This window comes from Uloborus diversus, chromosome 1 (assembly GCF_026930045.1).
Source record: "Uloborus diversus isolate 005 chromosome 1, Udiv.v.3.1, whole genome shotgun sequence".
Classification (NCBI taxonomy): domain Eukaryota; kingdom Metazoa; phylum Arthropoda; class Arachnida; order Araneae; family Uloboridae; genus Uloborus; species Uloborus diversus.
Window position 1 is genome coordinate 110,122,288 of NC_072731.1, and position 24,993 is coordinate 110,147,280.

General features: G+C 32.1%; 1 protein-coding gene across 1 annotated transcript; it reads right to left on the reverse strand.

Moving 5' to 3' along the window:
- Positions 1–1,503: 1,503 nt before the first annotated feature.
- On the reverse strand, positions 1,504–24,847 carry LOC129231355 (superoxide dismutase [Cu-Zn]-like). The gene is made up of 6 exons (XM_054865650.1): positions 24,752–24,847; positions 24,552–24,647; positions 12,110–12,206; positions 6,795–6,864; positions 4,109–4,226; positions 1,504–1,748 (listed from the first exon to the last, which is right to left on the reverse strand). Exons 2-6 carry the CDS (start codon positions 24,615–24,617, stop codon positions 1,641–1,643), a joined length of 459 nt encoding a protein of 152 aa, XP_054721625.1. The 5' UTR covers positions 24,618–24,647; positions 24,752–24,847; the 3' UTR covers positions 1,504–1,640.
- Positions 24,848–24,993: the final 146 nt, after the last annotated feature.

Consider the following 24,993-nt stretch of genomic DNA (forward strand, 5'->3'; position numbering starts at 1 on the left):
TTGCAGATGACCAAAAATGGAAATGAGATGCAGAGGGTGATGGTCAACATAAGTAAATCTTGTTTTTATAAAAACTCTCAATAATGCCCATATTTGACAAAAATCTCGGAATTCGACAGTTTGACATGTCGCGTCAAAAACGGGCTTTTGACGTAAAAATCAAACCCTGTGCCAGATACTTACAAATTCTAGCATCAGTAAAAAATTATAAAAATAATATATTATATTTTTTAAATTATAATTACAATAAATGCATTAAAAAGTGCCAGATAGCAATCAATATTGCACATATTTGTTTTGAGATTACAATGAGTATTATTTTCAGCGCAAAAATATATGAGCTTATGGAAGCCAAGTCATGCATTCTATTCAGTGGCACACAAGAATTTTTAAAGGGGGGGGGGGTTCAGGATCAAACTTTCACCATTCTCATATCACACTCAACATGCATCCAAACCTATTCTTCTGATTTTATAGATTGTTGGAAACAAAAAACATCATTGTACATTTTTTTGAATAATTACTTAGCAGTAGTTAATAAAATAAAATTTATAACAAACAGTTAACTAAAATACCAGAAAGCACAAGAAGGAATGCATTTACTTTTCTTTTAATTAAAAACAGGGAAGCAAAATCATTATAGACCAATTTATTTTCACATACAGTCTGATTTTGCAGGGATAGAATTTTTTTTTTCATTTATTAAATCTGAAATTGTTACCTTTTTTAGAATAATTTTACGTACTACTTCCATAGGATTACAGTCAATCTAAAAAAACTCAAGGATAATGGGAACGGTCAGGGCCCTCCGAACTTTCCCCTCGTGGGTGCCACTGATTCCATTCACAAACATGCAACATCTTGGATTTAAATTAATTCTTTTACACCAAAATACGTGTCTGCAATTTTAGTTGTTATTTTGCTCTTGTAACTTAGCATTTTATTATTTTTGTTTTTGATGGGTGATGATAAACTTTGTTTATCCACATATTTTTCGTTAAGAGATAAAAAAGTTCGCATTTCATGAATGTTTTGGGAAAAGTGAAAGCCTTTGTCACTTGTGACACTGACTTCCACCAATGTCAGTTTGAAAAGCTTCCTATAACTAACACTTCAGTCGTTGCTAAGCCAGATCTTCACTGAATTCGGCGGAATTTTAAATCAATGGACTCTTGTAAAAGACCGGAGAGAATTCCCTACAAGATAACGAAATTTGTCCAAAGAACGGCTATAAAATTTTTTCGGATGATTGTAAAGATTTAGGTAAAGTTTCCAATGAACTTGATTTGACATTCAGACACATAATGCATCTTTGAGAGGGAAGAGTTAACATGTACTTTTCATGGCAAAACTCTAGCATTTGGTGATCCAACACAATTTGCGTGGGGTATTGTTATAAAAAATACAATTTGGCGTGGAATTAAAAAAAAAAATTGTAACAGGATGTAACAAAACTGGTTTGGCACAATTATGCACAGTAGTGGAAGCACAAAGTTATAAAAAGGCAGAATAAAATATATTTATTTTGGTAAGTAGTTATCAACACAACCTATTTATTTTTCTTTTATATTGCCACATTTGCATAGTTCAGAGAATTACAAAACAAATCATAGCAAATGAATGCTGTCTCAGGAATGTGCTCATTTTGCAACTCCGATCACACCACAAGCAAGCCTTCCTCCTGCATTACCAGTCGTTTTACTGAGTTCGTGCCCACCTCTTCCCAAATCATCAGGGTCAGCATGAACCTAGGAAAGGAGAGAAAAAAAAGAGTCAGATATGCTGATTTCGATAAATCTAACAGAGACAAAATTGAATACCATGGCAGACACACCGTTATATATAACAAGTTTGAGCACTACAAATACAGGCGATCACCCCAGGAGTCTTGAAATGAGTGGGACCCTCAATGCATGGATCTTTATTGCAATGATTCTCTATTTTTTTCTAGTTTCTACTCTCCAATGTTAAGTCTTCAAAACATTCATTTCCCTTGTACAGGGTGGCAACAGGAACTGTAAAAAAAAGTTCCCTGACTTTTCCCTGATTTCCCTGATTAAGTTCACCAAATTTCCCTGATTTACGTTAACAATGATAATGGTTTTCTCTCTTTGCTCTGCTTGAAATCCATTGTATGTTTGTATAAAATGCAGTATTTTAAAAAAGTTTTAAGTTGTGTAAAGTTGTTGAACTAAAGATATATTTAAAAAAAAATAATTTTTTAATAAAATGGTTAAAAAAAGCATATAAAGTTAATTTTTTGGGGGACCCCCCCCCCCCCTGCTAAACAGTATATTAAATTTTTCTACATGGAAAGATTCTAGAAAATTAAAAAAAAAAAATACTTTCAGAAACCACTTGGCATAACAATTTTAAGAAACTATTAAAATCACTCTTAAAAACATATGTGTATTTATGACAGAACTAAAAAGTAATTGAAATTATTTTGAACTAAATTTTCAAACGGTATAATAATTGTTGCAAAAATACAAGTAATAGTGAAAGAATAGAAGTAATGTAGTTGTTTTTATATAACTAATTGACATATTTATGCAAAACAGATGAAACCATTTGACATACATTCATAGGGAGCTTTTCTCTAATCAAGAACATAGGTTTTAATGAATGAATACAGCATTTTAACAATAAATAAAAAAAAAAGATATTTACTTAAGTGAACAAGTTAACTCTATTTCAAATTATTTCAGTATGTAACAAAAGAGAATCTTAGATTGCTTTTATAACAAACAACTTTGAAATGCAAGAAAAAAAGAAGCAATTAATTCATTTCAAAATATTTAAAAGAAGAATACAACTTGGTTATAAAATAAAAGAATCACTTAAGTCTGAAGAAAAGAAAACCTTTATAATTTGAGATAACAACAAAAAGTATAATGGCAAAAAACAAAGAGAAAGTTCAAAATATTGAAAGTTCAATTTTAGCAATTAAATTAAAAACGCGAAGAAATAATAATTTTTAAGCTTTTATAGTATTAATTCAAAAACCAAAGATTTCTTCGTGAAATCGTGATTACAGTATGCTAATTACTTCAAGACAATGGAAATAAAGGCAAAGGAGCTAAGGCATTAATGAAGGTTTCCTCTTTGCCTGTTTGGTTGTTTATTTTAAGTAGCATTGAAAGCATAAAAGGAAATTCCAAGCTAGGTAAACTAAACAACCTAACAGACACCGAAGCAATCTTAGGAATTTCATCCTGTGGTTAATAAGATTCAATACTTTGACGTTGAGGAAAAAAGATGCACAAATATGCGGCAGTGTATAATCGCACCTCATTAATTTTATTTATTTATTTTTTTTATTTATTTATTTATCTATTTATTTATTTATTTTGAACAGATAATTGGCGGAAAATTCATAGGGTACTTAATTCTGTAATGCAAAAAAAAAAAAAAAAATTCTTCATAAAATCAATTTTCCCTGATTTTTGATTATTTTTTCAAAATTCCCTGATATTTCCCTGACTTTTCCCTGATTAATAAAGTTCCCTGACTTTTCCCTGATTAATAAAGTTCCCTGACTTTTCCCTGATCTCCCTGATCTGTCGCCACCCTGTTGTATCATTGAAGCAGACACAAATTGAGAACATATCTGTTTATAATCAAACAAAAAGCCCTTCTCTTTTATCTAGTTTTTACCAAATTTTTTGGAATTCTATTCCTAAGTGGACTTACAGGGGAGGGCAGATCATCCTTGGGGAACAAGACAAGAGATAGGTTGAGGCTGACCCATGATATCAGGAAAGTACTTTCGGTGCATGCTTGTAGCAGAGAATTCATTGTCCTGGTGAGCAAATTAGCTTCTTACTGGTATTTTTAGGGTTGAGCTTGATGATTTTTTTTTTAATGGTGGAGAATCTTACAAATAATATTGAAAGTTAATTTAATACTTTACTTCATTCTTCTTGTAGACAAATAAGTATTTATTCTCTTTAATTGTTATTTTTATCATTGGGGCTCGATTAGAGCTTCTGAAGACACTGGGAACGCACTTTAGTGCAAAAAGGGAGGACAGTTTTTATTTTAATGCGTCCCTAAGGGTTAAGAGCCTTCAATTTTAAGAAATTAACCAGTTTCGTGAAACACTTACCACCGCACTTCGTCCAATAATTGATAATGGACCGGTGAGAGAGATCAATTTATCAGTAATGTTTACTTTTGCAATACCATCGTCGCCAGCTTCCACATTTCCAAGGTCCCCGACATGTCTGGAACATAAACAAGATAGCGTCAAAATAAATTGGTATAGATTTTAAAAACAATTCAAAATCTTTTTGCTAATAGTTTAATTACAGTAATATTTGTCTCAATATCAAAATTAGAGATAACTTAGCACCAGCATTACTAGATATATGTAGACATATATATGCTATGATAAATGAAGTAGGGGAGTGTGAGACGAAGTGGAACATGGAAATATTTACCCTATGTTTAGCACCTATCTGGTAATATTTTAACTATGTAGTAACACATGTAAGCTACTCTAGTCAGGAACAAGTTCTTTGTAGATCAAAGCATATGATAATGCAGCAGACCCTCTTATTACGCAGTTTTGATTATAAGCGGTTTAAGATTTTGTACCTTTATTATCTTTTACACGGATGAGTTTCCGTTTTATGCAGATGCAACAATGCAAACAGATAAAATTTTCCGCCTTTTCAAAATCCGAACTCCTAAAGATTGCAGATTACACCTAATAAAATGCATTTTAGCGTGCTAATAATCGAGCTTGGGCCACTGGAGACATTTTATATGATTTGTTCCAGAGCCCTTTCCAGAAGTAAAGTTATTAGCACTAGAATTACGACAGTTTTTGTATACCTAGACAGTGGCGTAGCTAGACCCGACTTTCGGGGGGGGGGGGGTTACTTCTTTTATATATATATATATATATATAAATGGATATATATGTATAATTGCTTGGAATTTTTTCCTTTTCTTTTTTTTTTCTTTCTCTTCTCTCTTCTTTTTCTCTTTTTTTTTGAGACTAACTTTTCGGGGGGGGGGGGGGGGTTGTCCCCAAACCCCCCCCTTAACTACGCCCTTGTACCTAGAAATACGGCGGGTTCATTTTGACCCCCGTCGTATGGTGTGGAGGTGGACTCACCATTGGTTGAGCAAAGACTCATCGCCAATGGGATGCCTGCTCGAAGGCCACCCAGGAAGGCCAAAATCATCATAGATATGGTAAAGAAAAGTACTTAGTGGTCTCTAGAACATCCCTTGCGCATATTTGACCCAGTGAATCCATTTCTTTGCCATATCTGGGGTGATTTTGGCCTTCGAGCAGGCATCCCATTGGAAATGAGTCTTTGCTCGACCATTGGCGAGTCCACCTCCACATTATATGCTTCAGACTGTTAGCAAAGTCTTTACTAGTTGCTCTTTTGTTGGCCTTGACCATTTAAAGTTTTCATTCCATTCTTGGAGACCTTTTGCATTTACTGCCACAATTTTCCTACTTCTTTTGGACAACAGGTATGTTTTCTTTGACAGAAACATTGATTCTGCTACCAGTTTTTGGGGAAAAAGTAAGTTTTTTTTGCAAGTTCCTTTTGTGAAAAGGTATTTTGGTATAACATACACATAACAAATGCTTTTTTTGCGTGGTGAGAGATCAGAGGCAGCTTACCCATTTCACAAAATTTAACAATACTGATGCTCAAAAGGAAAAACATGAAAACAAACTCTAAAATTGTTCCCTGAAACCACTGTGCAAAACAAAATCACTCATAAACTTGTTATTTTGGTGGTCCTAGCGCAACAATACGCTAAAAATACTTAACACCACTCACAGTTGAAGAAGAACTTAGAAACACAACCGACCATAATGCCGGATGTTATCAGATAAGACTATGCTGCCATGGAGGGAAAACTCAAAGCAAACGGGAAATTTAGCACTGAAATAATGTATATTGTCCTTCGACTATTCTCAAAAACATAATTAGGCTTTTAAAAAGGATCTAGAGGCTATTTTTAAGCCGGAATATTCAATTTTCCTGTTCTTCGCTACTTGAGTATAATAAATTTCACACCTCTGTATCTACCCAAATTAAAATAATTTTAAATTTCTTTAAATTTATTCAAGTATTGTACCCACACACTTCTGAACTAACAGAAAACAGCATTATAAGAAATAACAAATAAAGACAAATAATTAAAAAATCAGTTTAAAAAAAAGGTTTTAAAATTACAAATACCATTAACTATGCAAAAACAAAAAAATAAATACACGTCGTCGCCTCAGTGCAACATCAAGACATCTAATCCTAGGAATAATACTAAGATATCCTACTGTTGCTCTAAGGCGAGGACATAATCAAAAAACAAAACTAATTAAAAAAGTTTAAACTTTTTAATGTTTCATTTTGAATTTAATATTTTTATTTTAAAGGCTTAGAAATAACTTCTAGAGTAGGTCAAGGTTGCCAATGAGCTGTTGACATCTAACCACTGAGGAAGGAAAGAAAATGTTTTAAATTCTTTTGTAAATTAGCATAATTTTTGCTTTCTAATAAAGTTCTAGCAAAAATTATGACACATTGTTTTTTAAATTTTACTTCTATACAAGATACCAATTAATGTGAACATAATATTTTATCTATAACTTACCCTACACTCTTATCTTTTCTGAAAGGAATATTTTCAGAAAGTGTTAAAAATAATCTAAAACAAGTGAAAAGTGCATCATTTTGAGAAAATTTTAAAAAATTGCCGATTTTATGCATATACAAGCTCTTACTTCAAAAGTAAAAATCTGCAACTTCATAACTTACCTAATTTCATCTTCAGGACTACCATGTTCTTTGTTATATGGGTTGAAATGAGCACCAGCACTTATACATCCTAAATTAACATGCAATAGATTAATAAAAACAAACAGGGAAGAAAGGACTGTACAGAAAGAAATAGAATGCAGGAAAAGCACTAAAAATAAGAAGGATAACAAGTTAAGATTTAAAACTTCTGGAAATTTTAAAGCCGTGGTTTTCGTTTTTTCAGGAAAAAAAATTTGTCAATTAGAATATAGTTTATTAGCTATATTTTCTGACAAAACTTAAAAAGTGCTCGATACTTAGAATTTTTTGCATTCTTATGTTACTTCTCCCTTCTCAGAAATATGCATAAAACTTTTACAGTGTAAGAAACCAATTTTGGAATCCCAAAATCTGGAATATTTCCCCTTAAATATACTTAAAAAAAAAAAAAAAAATCACCCCCCCCTCAGTTTTAAAAGCTTAAAACATTTGACAATACTTGATGGAAACAATACTTTCAGTTCAGCTATTTTAAAAACTTTTTTCAATGCCACGTGTTAGGCGTAAATAAGAATTTCTCTGCAATTGTGCCGCAATCTTTTGTCATGCACGTTCAGTTATCGAACATTCTCATAAGTATGTAATACAGAGTTGGCAAAACCCCGTTTTTTTTAAAGCCATTGGAACCAGTTTTTTTTTAATGCCCCCCCCCCCCAAAAGACTAAAGCTGGGTTTTTAAAAAAATGTGGGTTTTTTAGGGAAAAGGTGGGAATATTTGTAACATATGGTAGTGTAAGCATATGGACAAAGCATAGAAATTGTCTTGGGGTGGAAAAAACAGGAAAACTAGTTAAAATTCAGTGTTTTCTGAAGAAATGTATAAAAAAGACTATGAACCGCAAGAATGGTGAAGTTTCAGATTTTGTAGTTTCTATGATTACCAACAGGATAAGCCAAGTTACGTCTCAAGTGATAAAATCTATTATTCTTTTTTGAATTACTACAATTTTTTTTCCGTATTTTACTTTATTGTATTTCATTTTGTTATACAAAACTACAGTAGAACCTCAAATTGTCTAAATCTCTTTTTACTGAATTCCAGCTTTAAGACATTTTTTTTGAATTTTATCTTGCCTGTTTTTCTATTTCCTTATAAGAAGGTCATTCCAGAGTGACGAACGTAACATTCAGAGACTGTTTCGTTGCATAACATGAGTTTTAAACCTCTAATAATCATTTACTTTGTGGTCTTGTGAAAGAATAAAACTTCTGTGTAATATTCATGCAATAAAACACAGTATAAATAACATAAATTGGTTTTTGAAACTAAATTACTATAGTGTGACAAACGTAACATTTTTGCAACCTTTAATTTGCAGCATGAAATTCAGCTCTCATTTTCTCTAAAGTTTAGGTAGATATTTTTGTAAAAACAAAGCAATGCATTATTTTCATTCCTTAACTTTATTTTTCACGCAGAATAATATTCATTTTTCTTATGTGACAGAAATGAATATTTCTTCAGAATATGATGGGTGACGAATGTGGCAGCAAACAACGTAATGTCGGCCCGGCTTAATCTAATATAGTTGGTTTCAAGAAATATTACTTGATTAAGTAGCAGGGTTGGCAAAAACCCGGGTTTTTTTAAAAAAGCCCATGGACCCAGGGTTTTTTAAAATAAAACCCAACTAAAAGTGGGTTTTTTAAAAGAAATGTGGTTTTTTTTGTATTTTTTTAGTGAAAATGTAGGATACTTTTAGCATATTGTAGGTTAAATATATGGACAAAGCGCAAAAATTGTCTTGGGGTAAAAAAAGCTGGAAAACTAGTTAAAATTAAACGTTTTCTGAAGAAAAGTATGAAAGACGACGAAACCCAAGAATGGTGAAGTTTCAGATTTTTTAGTTTCTATGATTACCAACAGTTAAGGCAAAGTTACTTCTTGAGTAATAAAATCTATTGTCTGTTTTTAATTACATTTTTTTTTTTTTTTGCATTTTACTTTATCATATTTCATTTTGTTGTGCAAAAACTTCTGTAGAACCTCAAGTACTTTAAATCCCTATTTACTGAATTCCAGCTTAATCAAGAAATTTCTTTGAATTTTATGTTGCCTGTTTTTCTATTTCTGTGAACAGGGTAAGAAATATTAAACTTTTTCGTAAGATAATGACAATACTGTACATCCTATTCTGTTTTCTGTCCGACCATTTGTAAAACCTGTTAATTTCTAAAAAAATATAACTTGTTAATTCGAGATTTGTGACGTGTTGGGTTGCAGAAAATAATTCACATGAAAGCCTTTTAGCTAGAGTAGTTTCCTATGTACAATCTACAAATATTAATAAAATCAGAGGTGACAGGACTTAGTCAAGATAATTTGAGTTATTTATTTAACCGGTTAAAGAAAAAAGTTAAGTATATTTATTTAAAACCTTTGAAGTATTTTTTTAATGCCATTAAGAGTTAAGAAATACTATTAAAGTTCAAAATTCATTTTTTATGTCCATTGTCTGTGGCAAAGAACAAATAAAATAAAAGTTTGAATTGTAAAAGTATTTAAATTAATTAATTTTTTTAAAAACTTCTCAGAAAATTTGAAAAAACCCAAAATGGGTTAAATAATGGGTTTTTTCAAAAAAGTCCATTGGGTCCAATCGGGCCAACCCTGTTAAGTAGGGTGATAAAGCGAATAAATTTTCGTTACCTTTTTAAATTGTTTAATTTGTCTTAAAATGTAATAATTATAAATCAATAGCTATATAAAAGAAATAACTTGTTATTTGTAAAAAGTTTTAGAAATAAGCTAAGTAAACAAAATAGTTGACTAATTTATTCATATATTATATGAATAAATTACATATAATATATGAATACATATGAAAGTATAAAAAAAGTAACTTCAATTCGAGTCGTGAAATTATTTATTTCAGTACAATACATTTTCAAAAAAATTCTGTAATAGTGGATTGTTCGCTTTAAGGTCTTTTAGGTACAGTTTCTCTCCCTTCTCTTCTGCCGTTGTTTCATATTTAATAATTTTCAATTTATTATCGTCTGAAATGTGTATATTTCTTTGTGTTATTTACTTTAATTATCTACTGTCCTGTTTATTGTAATGGCAATGACAAAATAAATTAGATGAAATAAAGGAAGTGTTTTGATGAAAAATAAAATTTTTTTCAAGTCTGTTGAAGACAAAATATTGTTACAAAATTTGTAACAATTTTATTTAATTATTATTGTTACAAATTTAATTACAAAAAATAATTTGTTATTACAGCAACAAACAGCGCAATCTTATTTCCATGTATTTTTGACTCAACACACAGGAAGGCTCACTCTGTTGCCGGTCTTTGCTTCTTTATTCCGGTGTCCGACAACTTAATAAACAGCATGGAAAAACAATGCCGCCAATGCATTCATTTTAGGAGGGGAGACATTCTTCATTAAAACCCATCTTTTGTATTGTTTCAATGACAGTTGACTACATAACACTGTGATGTTCTGTTTTCTTCAAGAATGGACTTTTCCGCAAAGATTGCTTTTTATTATAAATCGTTTTTGCAAAACACTAATACAAATTTCTATGATGCATTCAATAAAAAAACTAATGCACATATACTCGAAATTTTTTGTTTCTATATCCATTCATTTGCAAATTAGACGCAAAAAAAACGCTTGTACCTTAACTTTGAGACTAGTGTATTAATCACCTTTTTATTGTACAGTTCTTTCTTCAAAGTACAGAAGTACTTAGGATAAGATTAAAGTTTTTAGTAGAAAATTTGCATTTTTTGTACGCTAATGTGAAAAATAAAGTAAAAGAAAATGCACGTTTTTTTATACATATACCCCCTTCATCAAAAGTATTATATACATAAATATTGGTAAGCATAAACTGAATAATCACTATCACTTCAAAATCATTCATAATAGAATAGTAAGGTAAGCAAACTATTCAATGTAATTCTAGGATATTTTGTTTCCTACAATCTACCAAGGCACATCAATGCATATAGGAAATTGGTAGCATAAGATTTCAATACTGCTAAAGGTCGGGTGTCAACGTACCTGGAAAGTCATGGACAACAGTTATTTTTTAACTTTTTAAAATGTCCGATTTTTCAAACAAGGCGTGGTCTTTATGACGTCACAAATGATGTACTTTGCTGCACCTTTCTACCGCAATTCCATGTTATGATAATCAAGAAGCGTATTAAATATTGCGCTCTAAGCTTGCCAATACACGCGAGTTAAGATGCGATTATTGCTCTGTGATTACTGCTCTGAATATTTTGCTCTGTGAATGGCAACAGTAAATGGCATTTCATCATTTGTGATGTCATCGACAGAAGCATAAAAAATAAAAGCGCACCGATTAAAGTAATTTTTTAAAAAATATTAAGCCTAAACAAATTATTTAAAAAATAGTTAGATCCCATGTTTTTAAGCATGCTCTTTCAGAAAAAAATACTTTTAAAATTTTGGAAACGACCCCATTCCAGGTTTTCCTAGAGCATATGAACCCTGTTAATTTAGCAGTTGCTAACGATATTTCTTGTACATAGTTTTAAATAAATCTCCTGTGTTTTCTCAAGAACTATTGTCATTTAAAGAATTTCTTTAAGTGGCTGGACTCCTAACAATATTTATTCCTGAAGGTTCACCTCCATTGAACAATTATTCAACATAAAACAAAATTTTGATAAATTTTATTCTGTTTTCGGTATTTTCTCACAAAATAGTCAAAATATTTATTCCTGAAGGTTCACCTCCATTGAACAATTATTCAATATAAAACAAAATTTTGACAAATTTTCTTCTGTTTTTGGTATTTTCTCACAAAATAGTCTAATGTAATTTTGAACAGGACGGTAAAAACCACTGTATTTACTGTGGTTTTTTACTATATAGTGTCCAAAACCTCACCAATCCTGAGCCAAATGTTGAGATATTGAATTTTCTTTTCATATTTTTAGCTTTTCTACTTAGCTTGTTTAGTGTTTGTTTTAGTCTGACAAAATTAAAAAAAAAAAAAATCCTAATACTTCTCATAAATCACAAGTTGTAATGAATTGGGAGAAAAATATTTACAGCGAGCAAAAGTATTAAACATTATATTTTGCCCCAAATTTAGAGAAGGAGTCTAAATAAAATATTTTATTACAAAATCTAACCGTTTATTTCTAATTGTGGAAAGATAAATAAATTTTCTTTAAGCTATCAAACTTTCTCTATCTAATGCTGAAAACTTTACAAAACTGATTACAACGAAATATTCTTTCAAAAACAATTATGCAACAGTTAAAAATGAAAGAAATCCTTACCATTGGTATTGTCGCCAAATTCATGAATGTGAAACCCATGCAATCCTTTGCTAAGACCACTGATTTCTCCAGTAACTGTCACAGGACTATCTGGACTCTAAAATATTTTATTGAAAATTAAAATAAATTCATAAATTTAAAATCAATTTAATCAAAATTTATAGAAGGGAAGGATTTTATTTTTGTTGAAACATTCACTTTTTTCATTAGTCCTTAAAAGATAGTATTTAATACGTGCATGATCTTTTAGCATCCAGTAATTAAAGTTTCAATTAGGTGGAGGAGAGGATAGCCTTGATACCTTATAAGCAGAAGGGATAATTAATTTATCAGAGGGTAGAAAAATAAAATTTTTACTGTCTTGACTGCTTACATATGACCCTTAAAATTTCATATTAGGTGTTTTTCTTTGCTTTGTTATCTAGATTACTCTTTTTAAAATAAATTTTTGAAACTGATAATACAGATAAAGTAACATTATACTACACTGTAGTCATATCAATACAGTCCAGTCGAATCCAAACTTAAGCGAGGGATGCGTTCCAAGACTCCTCGAGTAAGTGAGTCGCAAAATTAGTTTGTAGCATGAGGGTGTGCACCTTGAAGCGATTTTTCGAAAATTCAATTTTGTTCTTTTTCTATTCCAATTTTAAGAACATTTTCCCGAGCAAAATTATCATAAGATGGACAAGTAAATTACCAAGCTATCATAACGCAGAACCGTAACATGGGCAATGGGAAATATTCGTTAAGCCTAATATTATGACCACATTTCCCCATTTTACTTAAATTCTTCTAAAACAAAATATCTAAACTAGATTCAGCTAACATGTAGGAAGCTTCCTGTGCAGTCAATTTGTTCATAACTCTAACGAACAAAATTTGTCAAGGAAGTTAAAAGAGGTGTTTTGATTTTAAAAATTTTGATATTCACACAAAATTTTTTTTTACCAAATAAAATTTTGTATTCAAAATATAGTTTCTAACCACCCTACTCTAAAATAAAATTTTCACATTCATTCAAAAAGTTATTTCCAAGCTATAGCCAGTTATTTGATGTATGACCACTTCATCCCATTGAGTACTTTTCCCCACCAGACCCTACAAATGATGTTTCGCTTCAAGGTCATCCGCCTTCTTTTCATGGTCAAGCTTTAATAATAAAATGATGTTCTATAATACTGTGCAGTAGATCCAATAATGTTATTCGTAACCCTTTAGCATCGGCCAGTGATGCTAAAGGGATGAGGGTTTATTTACGAAAAAAATATTTTTGGTAGTCAATAACAAAGTCACTTTCACGCAGCAAATACCTTCTGAAAATTTTCGTGTTGCAGAAGAGGGATTTGCATTAATTGCATTATAGCCATTTCGTGCAAGTCAAATTGCATTATAGGGTAAGTCAACTATATAGGGTTTGGTGAATTTTCCGTATACGAGTGTCCCACCTATACTGATTGACCTTGACCCACCTATACAGATGAGAATAGAATGAAAAAGTTATTTTTAATTAATTTTAATGATATGACATGTAAATTATAGTTCAATAAATTTTTAGCATCAAGCAATTATATTTTCTTATACATATTATCAATAGTCACGGTATTAACAAAAATGTCAGTATTTGAGTTTTACATCAGGCTTTTGACATCAAAACAGTACGTCCTTAACAATAGACAGGGGTCTGTCCAGGATTTTTCACAAGGTCCGTTTTTTGTGAAAAATTAAATAGTTTTGTGAAAAATGAATTAATTTTGTGAAAAAGCGAATGATTTTGCAAAAAAAAAAAATTGTTAAAACGAAATTTTAGAATTTAGATATGGCACAAACTGCATCATTTAAACCTAAAGTTGAGTGTTTTCTCTTTCATGCTGAGAATATCATTCTGGGGTGTCTTTCTAGTATTTGGCGGGGTACTGTACAGTATTTAAAATAAATGTAAAAATAAATAAATAAAATTCAGACAGAGATTCAGCATTTAACTTTTTGACCCAAAACACTTAGAGAGCACAGAATTTCTTTTGAAACTTATAAATTCAATGATTTTAAAAAAATAAAAAGGGATTTTATTTGTTTACCTCTTAATAAAGCTTACTAGCCAAAAATTTGAAAAATCGGGATCCCATAGCGGATGCAAAGAGATCGCAATTCTCAATGTGAAGGCATCAAAAGTATAAAAATTGCTTGTAAAAGAAATATTTTTGATAAAATTATTTTTAAATTACATTTTAGAGTCCTATCATAAATATATCATTAATATCTGTGGACACAGTTGAAGCAAAAAAAGAAAAACAAATTAAACCATCGATTCAGCATTTAAATTTTTGACTCTTACAAGAAAATAGAATTTTGCTTTAAAAACGTGAAATGAGCGTTCTAACAAAAATAGACTTCATTTATTTGCATCCTAATAAAGTGAAGTTAGCTTGGAAAAAGAACCAGGGGTCTGTCCAGGATTTTTCACAGGGTCCTTTTTTTGTGAAAAATAAAATAATTTTGCAAAAAAAAAAAAATTTTTTTTTGTTAAAACGAAATTTCACAATTTAGAGATGGCACAAACTGCATCAATTAAACTTAAAGTTGAGTCTTATGTCGAAAAAATCATTCTGGAGTGTTTATCTGATATTTGGCGGGGGTGGGGGGGGGGGCATCGCTCTCTCAAGTATCAATATTTATCTACCATTCTACATTATGTTAAACTATACTAGAAATATTTCTGTACAGTATTTAAAATAACTGTAACAAAAAATAAATAAATAAAATAAAATTCAGAATAGGGATCAGCATTTAACTTTTTGACCCAAGACCCTCTTAAAAAGCACAGAATTTCCTTTAAAACTTATAAATTCCGTGATTTTAACAAAAATAAAAAGATATTTTAATTGTTTACCTCTTAACAAAGCGTAATAAACATCAAAAATTCGAAAAATCGGATTCCCATAGCGGATGCAAAGAGATCGCAATTCTCAAAGTGAAGGCATCAAAAGTATAAAAACGGCTTGTAAAAGAAATATTTTTGATAAAATTATTTTAAAATTACATTTTAGAGTCCTATGATAAACATTTCATTAATATCTGTGGACACAGTTGACGAAAAAAAAAAAAACACATCTATTCAGCATTTTAATTTTTGACTCATAACAGAAAATTGAATTTTGCTTTAAAAACTTGAAATGAGAGTTCCAACAGAAATAAAGAGATTTTTCATTTATTTGCATCCTAATAAAGCGAAGTTAGCTTGGAAAAAGAACAAAATATGATTCTCATATTGGATGTTAAAAGATTACATTTTTCAAAATGTAGACATCTAAAGAAAAAAAAAAACGGTAATTAAAAGCGTTTATTTAAAGTTAATCATCCTTGTTAGCATCGAAAAATCAAAACTCGTATAATTTTCTCCCAAAATAACAATTAAACATCGAACAGCACCGCAAAAATGCAAATACTGACAAGCTGGTAAAATGATAAGAATATTTTCTAATCAAGTTATTATAAAGGTTCAACGCCAGACACTAAGTGGTGATAATTTTAAAGTTGGTAACCCTATCTGAAGAGATATTTTTCCCCCACCCTTACTATCTATCCCTTTGCAGTTCTAAGTTCATTTCGCAGATATATATTATTATTGTTTATTAAATCATGAGCGGGGGGTGGGGGGGGGGAGAAAAGTGCTTACCAATGCCTTTTCAGAAAAGTTTACTACAACACCGCTGCTAATTAGCTGTGATAAAACAAACAACCATTATATTTATTTGGCAGTAGCAATTACTTATCACTTGCAGGAGCATCGCAAGAGTGCCGATTTTTTTTTTTTTTTTTTTCAAAATTAGCCGGTTTAGTGTAAGCTGATCCCTCTAATTTGACTTCAAAAAAGGTTCCAAAAATTATCGGTTTATACACAGAACTATGGTTTATATACTGAAATATGCGTTATTTTGCTTTTGCTCTTTCAATAAACAATTTGTGAAAGATCCGATCTTTTTTATCATAATTTTGTGAAGGGTCCGTTTTGTTTGATCGGGATTTTGTGAAAGGTCCGTTTTGTTTGTTTGGGATTTTGTGAAAGGTCCGTTTTGGTTGATCGGATTTTTGTGAAGGGTCCGTTAACGGACACAAATATCCTCTGGCCAGACCCCTGAGAACAAAATATGATTCTCATATCGGATGTTAAAAGATTGCATTTTAAAAAATGCAGACATCTAAAGAAAAAAACGGTACGTAAACGAGTTTATTTAAAGTTAATCATTATTGTTAGCATCGAAAAATCAAACGCATATAATTTTCTCCCAAAATAAGTTAAAGCAAATATTGACAAGCTGATAAAATGATGAGGATATTTTCTAATCAGGTCATTATAAAGGTTAAACGCCAGATGCTAAGTGGCCATAATTTTGAAGTTGGTAACCTTATCATATCCCTCCCCCCCCCCACCTATCCCTTTGCAGTTCTAAGTTTATTTCCTTGAGATTTATATTATTATTGTTTATTAAATCATGGGTGGGGAGAAAAGTGCTTACCAACGCATTTTCAGAAAAGTTTACAACACCGCTGCCAATTAGCTGTGATAAAACAAAATTATTTAAATCCAAACTTATTTTCAGCTATTAACTTTTTTCCAAGATACAAACAAGAATTACATTTATTTGGCAGTAGCAATTATTGCTTGCAGGAGTATCACAAGAATGCTGATTTTTTTTCTTTGCAAAATTAGCAGATTTTGTATAAGCTGATCCCTCTAATTTGACTAAAAAGGTTCCAAAAATAAGTTTTATACATGGAAATATGCATTATTTTGCTATCAGATTTGCTCTTTCAATAAATCATGGGAATATGAATAAAGAATATGTGGGACATGGAATGACCCACATATTCTTTGTTTTATTTATATATATGTTGATGTAATACAACTGATCCAAAAGGAAAATGTCTTGATTTTCGAGAGCTTTAGTTTTTTTTTTAAACTTCAAGAGTTGTACACGAAAAATTCTTGGTATAATCTAGATTTTTTGAAAAATTAGCCAAAAGAAATTGTTTTCAGTAATGTTTGTTTAAAAGTACAGAAAAGAAATAATAAGTGAACAATAGTTAATATTAAACAAATTATAAATGAATTAATAAGAACCTAACCTTAATTAGTTAAGATCTTAACTAATAGAATTTATATGTGGCTAAGAGTTAAAATTTATAACTGCACTAATACAGTCGAACCTTGTTAAACCGCCACCCTCTTAGTTCCCCAAGAAATGTGGTGAAAAAAATTTTCAGTATAGATGGGCTTGCCAGATCTCCCGGTTTGACCAGGACTGTCCTGGTTTTCAAACAAAATCCAGGTATCTCGGCTTTTATTGGTTTATAATTCTCTCTCATTGGTGTTTGGCTAATCCCAAGGAGAAACCGGTTTCCGCCGATTCTTCCACCGATGCTTCTTCTACCATGCCGCGGAAAGGGAATTATTTCTCCCGCCGAGAATACGAAGCTACGGCAGCTGGCCAAGCGGCTCTTCTCAGAGCCGGCGGGGTTTCCCCCGTCAGCCAAACCAGTGCCGGGAGCAGCTACTCTCATATCTCCAATTCATCTTCATTCACTCCTGCTACAGGCATCACGGCCGAAAGTACTGCCTCACCTGCGAGCCAGGACACCTCCGAGATGGAAGACGATGACTTCGCTTCCCTCGCTGCTCTCTACAAGTACAACCAAGAAGACGTTGATTTGGCAATCCAAAATGCAGCAGACCACAACTCGATATGGCCTATACGTGAAAATCTACACAGGATGTTTCTGGACTTCACTACAGAAATGATAACAAAAGCAGACGAGGACACGGCTGAAAATATCCACGAATACTTCTCATCACTGATCGCGGCTAACAACATGATGTTCTACAAACTTAAAGAACTCATTGCGAAACAGCATACTAAAATAAGAATGTTGGAAAAATCCCAAGCCAGTGTATGCCCAAAGTCGACGCAGCCACCAACACAGCACCAACGTATGCAGCTGCCTGTATATCCACTCCTACGGTCAAGACCCCGCCAATGCCCAAAGTAAACATTGTTGGAGCCAAGAACCCAATCCCACTCCTGAATGAACTCGCAGCGGCAGTTAAATGGAAATTACAAGTGAAAGCCTCCGGAGACACCCTGCGAATCCAGACTTCCTCGAAAGACGATTTTGAAAGCCTCAAGACCGCCGTGAAAGACAAGGAGATCCCACACTACACTGACCGATCAATGGAGGACCGTCCAACAAAAGTCATCGTTCGCGGCCTGCCAGTGTACTTCAAAATCGAAGAAATTGAAGTCGAGTTAAGACAACAGAACTTTGTTCCTGCTAAAATTGTCCAACTAACTAAAGGCAAAGACAAGGACTTTTCCCGGATCCCGCTTTTCCTGGACAACTCCCCTGACGCGAAGGCCATCTTCAACCTTCAAAGTATCTCCTACTTCAAAGTGAAAATCGAAGAACCCAGACGGAAAGCTTTCAACGTGACGCAGTGTTACAACTGCCAACACTTCAACCACTCAGCCCACACATGCCACCTGCCTCCCAGATGCTTCAAATGCTCAGGCGACCACGACAGCCGACAATGCCTGAAGCCCCGAGAAGTGGAACCCACCTGCATCAACTGCAGCAGGAAACATCTTGCCTCCAGTCGCGAGTGTCCGAAACGACCGAAGCCCTCCCCCCCCCCCCCCCAAGAGGAGACCTCCAGCCAAGGAAACCAGAAGCCCGGACAGTTCCCTGTTTACCCGCTTCATAGGCTTCATCAAGATGCCCCCCCCCCCGAGCCCCCTAGTCGCCATTGACTGTCCATGGCTCTCAAAAAATTTTCCCTTTTCTTAGACATCCTAAATGCCTAGAGGCTCATTCAGCTTACCATTCCCTTCCCACTCGTTTTGATCCTTAAATCTGGGTAAAGATGCGAAAGCACCACAGGCCCAAACACAAAATGTTGACTCCCCCCTTGGGTTTTCATACATAAGCTCATTACTTTTTGCATTGAAAAAGGAGTTCCCTGTAACGCCAAAACAGGTATCTGCAGTAATCTGCAATTTGTGCTTTTTTGACATTATTTCTTACTTTAAAATAAGATTAAAAAAAAAAAAAAAATAAGCACTTTCATAATGCACTCAAAAGGACAAAATAACTTTTCTGAGTCAGAACATAGAATTTAACTATTCCTATAGTTTTCAAAAATTCCCTAGAAAATGACACAACAAAAGAAGAAAAGTGTGGTTCTAATCATTTCAAAACAAACTGTACCAATAAGAAAAACATGCATGTTTCAACACTCAAAGTTATGATTGAAAGCTAGATAATGATAAATTCTCTTCATGACTTGAGTTTCCCTTTTCTTCGTTAGTGGTATCATTTTCCTTGAATATTTCATCTCCCAAAATTATGTCAAAAGATGATTAAAATTTCTGCAAGAAAAAAAAAAGAACCTAATTAGGAATTAATTTGGGAGCCTTTTTTTTGCAGGTAGGATCTGGAATGAAAATTAAACGACCCATGTATTTTATTTAAGTATCTCATTTACCTTAAATGGATGCAACACATTTAAAATCCAAGTATTTGCATTTGGCACTTTCTACTTCATAAAATTATAATTTTGTTTTTCCAATTAAAGTTAAAAAAAAAAAAAAAAAAAAAAAAAAAAAAAAAAAACAATGAAATTTATTAAAATTTGCCTTAGCAGAAATTTATTAAAACTTACACATTTTCTGGATAATAATTTGAAATCTAGTGAGGGTCCTACTGATGTTTGGTTGAACTTAATAGAGGACAGACAGTATTTCGAAAACCAAATATATTAGAGACGTACCGAGTAGCACTTTGGCCGAGTACTCGGCCGAGTACCGAGTTACAGAGTACTCGGCCGAGTTACCAAGTACCAATTATGTTTTAAGAAGAACCACCGACACACATGTGATGAATTTTGAACTTATTGGAATAGTAGTATAAACCTCCTTGTCCATATAATAGTTTTAAAACTAAATTCCTGCTGAAATTTAATTATACATTATATAAACAATTTTGTTTGTGTCAAAAATTTTACAAAAAAATTTTTAAAATTCAAAATAAATAAATAAAAGGTATGATTAATCAAGTTGGAATTAAAACAAATTACAGTGAAATCCCTCTAATGCAGACACTAACAGGACAATTTTTTTTGTCCACAATAGAGAGGTGTCCGCAGGACAGGGGTTTAATAATGTTATTTGCATTAGAACTGGGGAATTAAAAATTGTCCGCATAAGAGGGGTGCCCGTTAGGAGGGGTTTCACTGTATACCAATCAATTATAGTTCTAGTCCGCCAAACATAAATAATTTTTAAAAGCAGATAAAACAAATATGCAGGAACACTGCAGACACGTGTTTCTGACCCCCCCCCCCTACAAGGAACGTCTTTTTCAGTGCATAACATGTGAGCTAAAGAATGTAAAGACATAAGACAAAAAAATCAGATTTTTGTCGGATGCTTTTAAATCCACGAGCTCCCATTTTGTGCATTGAAAAAGAAATTCCTTGTAATGCCAAAACACGTGTCTACAGTGTTCCTGCAGTGTGCTTTTAACGTTGTTTTATTTCCTTTTATTTTTTAAGCAAAGGTAATTTATATTTTTTATAACTAATTTTTGTTTGTAGCAAAAATCAATTTTTAATATAAAAATTCAATATTTTCTATACATACCTTTTTGGCATAATTTTTAATAAATAAATTTTATTAACTTTGGGGACATTAAAAATAAAGATTTTTTCCACAAACTTCATTATTCTCAAAATTTAAATTTGACTTATAAATTTTAACTGTAAATGATTGCAGAATATAATGCTTGCGATGAATTCCAGCTAACATGAAACCAAGAGGTCAGAAAATCAATTTAAAACAAACCCCCTAAGAGTTATATATCATTGGAAAGCTAATAACCCCTAGAACAAGAATCTAGTGTTGCTTTTTTCTCATATTAGGTTTATTTAGTGGAGGAAGAGATGGTAAAAATGTTTATTTTTTGTGTTTTTTGGCAAGTAAAATGATCATTTTTGTACCTTATTAGTAATGCAAATTATGATTTTAAATTTAAATGGAGTAAATTCAATATTGATATAAAAACTATAAAAGTAAAATAAAATCATGTTTGGGTTTGTTTTGAACATAAATAGTCTAATCAGGGACATAATTACAACATCATGTATTATATGTAACGTACGTTACAAAAAGGTAAATAAATTCTCCTCACATTGTGAAACATTTTTTAAAAAGTTTTGTTCTTAATTATTTTCTTCATTTTTAGGTTGAAGAAACTATAATTCCCTAAATTTATATGATTACAATAAAAACCATGCAGAAACAGGCGTGTAACGGACGTTTACATAAGTTTGTAACGGACATTACAACTTGAATGTAACATCTGTTACACATTTTTAAATGCAATTATAAAAATGTATTCAACATATCAAACAATTCATAAAGTCCATGGTTGCCAATATGTAGCCCAGGGTTGGACTGGATCCTGAAAAAGGCACATGCCAATGGGGAGGGAGGGGGGGTGTAGGACGATCATTTTTGGGGAGCGAATGACTAATGACAAATTAACATAAAAAACGAAATATATATATAGAGAGAAAGATTTGAGGTACGCCTAATTTTTTAAATCCTGATTAACGGGGTTGTAATTAGAAGTGTTTCAAGTAAAAAGAATGTGGAAAAAAAGAATTTTTACCAGTATTTTGGTTTTACTCAAATTGTTCACCGATTGATTCATTTGTGTACTCAAACTATTTCTAAAAATCATTTAGATCCTCAATGGTACTTTTTTTCCTTGTAAGAAAATATGCAATATCAAGATGGCATCTTTTTTTACCAGTTTTCGTATCAAATGTGATGAAATAAGCAGAGAGAAAGATCATTAGAAAGATTAAAATTGTAAATACAGTTTGAAGAAAAATAGTGACGTACTCAATATTTGATTAAGCGGTTTAATTTTCTTTCATAAATAATGTGCTAAGGGACTCTAAGCCTTAGCTAAATTTTGCAAAATTTTATTTCTGAAAACAGCTTGCGATGATCTTTGATGATATTAGGCAGGGGAAGAGAATTTCGGAGGCTCGTATCCGGAGTTTTTTTTAAACTGAAGTCTTTTAAATCATGATGGTTGGCCATCTTTGGTAGATTCAAGGAGACAAATTCGTGATCTCTTCCTCAAGCACTTCTTGATATTGAAACACCAAAAACAAGATTTTAGACAATTTTAAATATGATGCCATGGGAAGGGAGGTGTGAGAGTTCTCCCCAATCACATCTTTAGAATTGAAACTCTAAAAACGCAATTGTAGGGACCATCTTTGAGGTAGGAAAAGGACAACGTTCAAAATTCTCTCTCCCTGGAAATGTTTTTACATTGAAATTCTGACCCAATTTTCGACTATTTCTTTGTAATGTTGGTTGTCAATGCTTAAAAACTCTGGTGACAAGGCTTGAAGAGTAGTGAAACTTAGTACCATCCATGAATCTAATCACATTGACTCAAGTTTGAAGGTTAGGAGATTGTTCCGTCATTTCAAAGATGGAGAAATTCAAAACTACTGACCAGCAGGGACAGATTAAGAGGGGGTCCATGTCCCCCTTCCCTCCAAACCTTATGAGCTTTGGAATTTTTTTCAGAAAGGAAAAAATGTTTAAAAAATGACGAAAACTTAAAAAAATAGTGAATCTTATCAGATGTGTTTTACTTTAAATAAATTTAACTCCTAGTCAGAGCAGAATTATTTCCTTTCCCTTGAAACAGAAAAATTTATCTTTATTTTTAAAATTTTCAGACATTTTTTCATGATATCAATTTAGAGGCTCATTCAACTCAACTTCTGACCGGATGTAGTAACTCGGGCCATGCATAGAGGGTAGATCAATGGTTCAGATTGTGTCATTGATTTTTTTTTGGGGGGGGGGGGGAGGGTATTATCTATTTTTGGTTTGGGCTCTCTTGGGAGGATGGACACCTGTGAGAATTGAGCTAATTTGAGAATGCTGCTCCCTTAAATGATCCGGCTAAATCCGCTACTGTCTGCCAAACATCGGAAACATTTATATTATAAGAATTATATTAATAACAGTTGTTTCGAATGGTGAGATATATCCTGGCTAAGTCCAAGAAATAATTGAGGGTACAGACTAGGAACTTTTCTACACTGGTCTGAAAAGAGCTTCAAATGAGCAGAAAAAAACAGATACAGAATGGTATAAGGTAAATCAAGTTTTCCGTAAAAATCAGCGCTCCAGTGAAGCTAGTTTCAGCTCAAGGGTTATTTTCATTTAATGTGAATAAAATGCAAATATGTTTTTGAATTCATGAAATGTAAACATTCTTTTTAGTGAAGTAAATGTCACAAAATTATTGTGCGCAAAAGTGTTTGTCAAGGTATTTTTTTAAATAGCATAATTAAGTTATAGGTTTAACTTTTTACAATTATTGTATGAAATGATTGACTATGACTGTGTGATTTTATTATATGGTCTATAAGAAGTTAAGGTATCACCTTTCAACTATTAATTTATCATTCCATATATGCATACAACATGTCCGTGTCATACAGTTGTAACATCCGTTACAGCCCGTAACGTCCGTTACAGAGATTTAAAAAAATTTTATCACAAAAGAGAATAACTGAATTTTAATACCAAGGTTCTGATAAATTAGAGGCATGTTTTGTAAAGTTAAATTAAAAAGATTTGAACAAATTTACATAGTAGATTCACAGACTTTTTAATCTGATCATGCCATAGCACAAATGTTCCACTTTATGTAACGTCCGTTACAGTTTAATATTATTTATTTTTTGCAGCTTAAATACAAAAATAAATTTTGAAACCTGGTCAAAGTAATCTTCAGTCTTGGTTTTATCAAGAAAAAATAACTTGCTCCTATTTGGAAGCATTTATATGCATCTCATAATCTTTTTATAAATGATTTTGTGCGCAAATGTAACGTCCGTTACAACGGAATTCACCTTGCTCTTTTTTTTTTTTTTTTTTATAAATTTTAGTATCTGTCTTGGACAATATTCAATTTTTTGCAACTACTCGGTATTGGCCGAGTATCTGATCAGAATTTGGCCGAGTACCGAGTAGTTACCGAGTACTCGGTACGTCTCTAAAATATATTAAAAGAAGGAAATTTAATATAACAAAAAAATATTTGATACAAAAACAGGAGAATGGAAGTTTGAAACTTCGCCTCAGATTTTACTGAATTTCATTTACGAACAACAAAGTAAAATTTCCCGGAAGTGTCCGACCACCTTACGTAACATACTTAGGGGCGTAGCAAGAGGATATGCTTTTCGAGGAGCAAATACAAATCTGTAAAATGTTAAGCTGAGATCTTCGAAAGCAGTTGAAGCCATTATTTAATAATTAGGTCAAAAGAATATTAATCTTACTTCTTGGGAAAAATGAATGGTTCCTTTTACTTTACCGTCACCAACTAGAACACAGACAGATTTCATTTTGACTGTTCGAGCTAAAGATGCAATTGTCTGTAAAAACAGAAAAATAGCAAAAACATTATAGCTTATACAAGGAAATGAAGTTCAAAAAATGGAAGAAATATTTCCAATCAATATAATTTAATATATCTTACGCTAAATTCGCTCTTTGGTTTGGACACTTGTAATGTGATTTGTGATAAAAAAAAGTTAAAAGCGGAAGCCCACCCCACAATTTCTACGCTGAAGCAGTTGCAGGTACTGATACTGGAAAAATTTACATATTAATAGAAGGAACAAGGAAAATTTCTCAGTTAGTTTAATTTGCCCTAGGGATTTAAATTTTGGTTTCAAACTTGAGTTTTTTTTTTCGAAATTATTCCCAAAATTAATCATT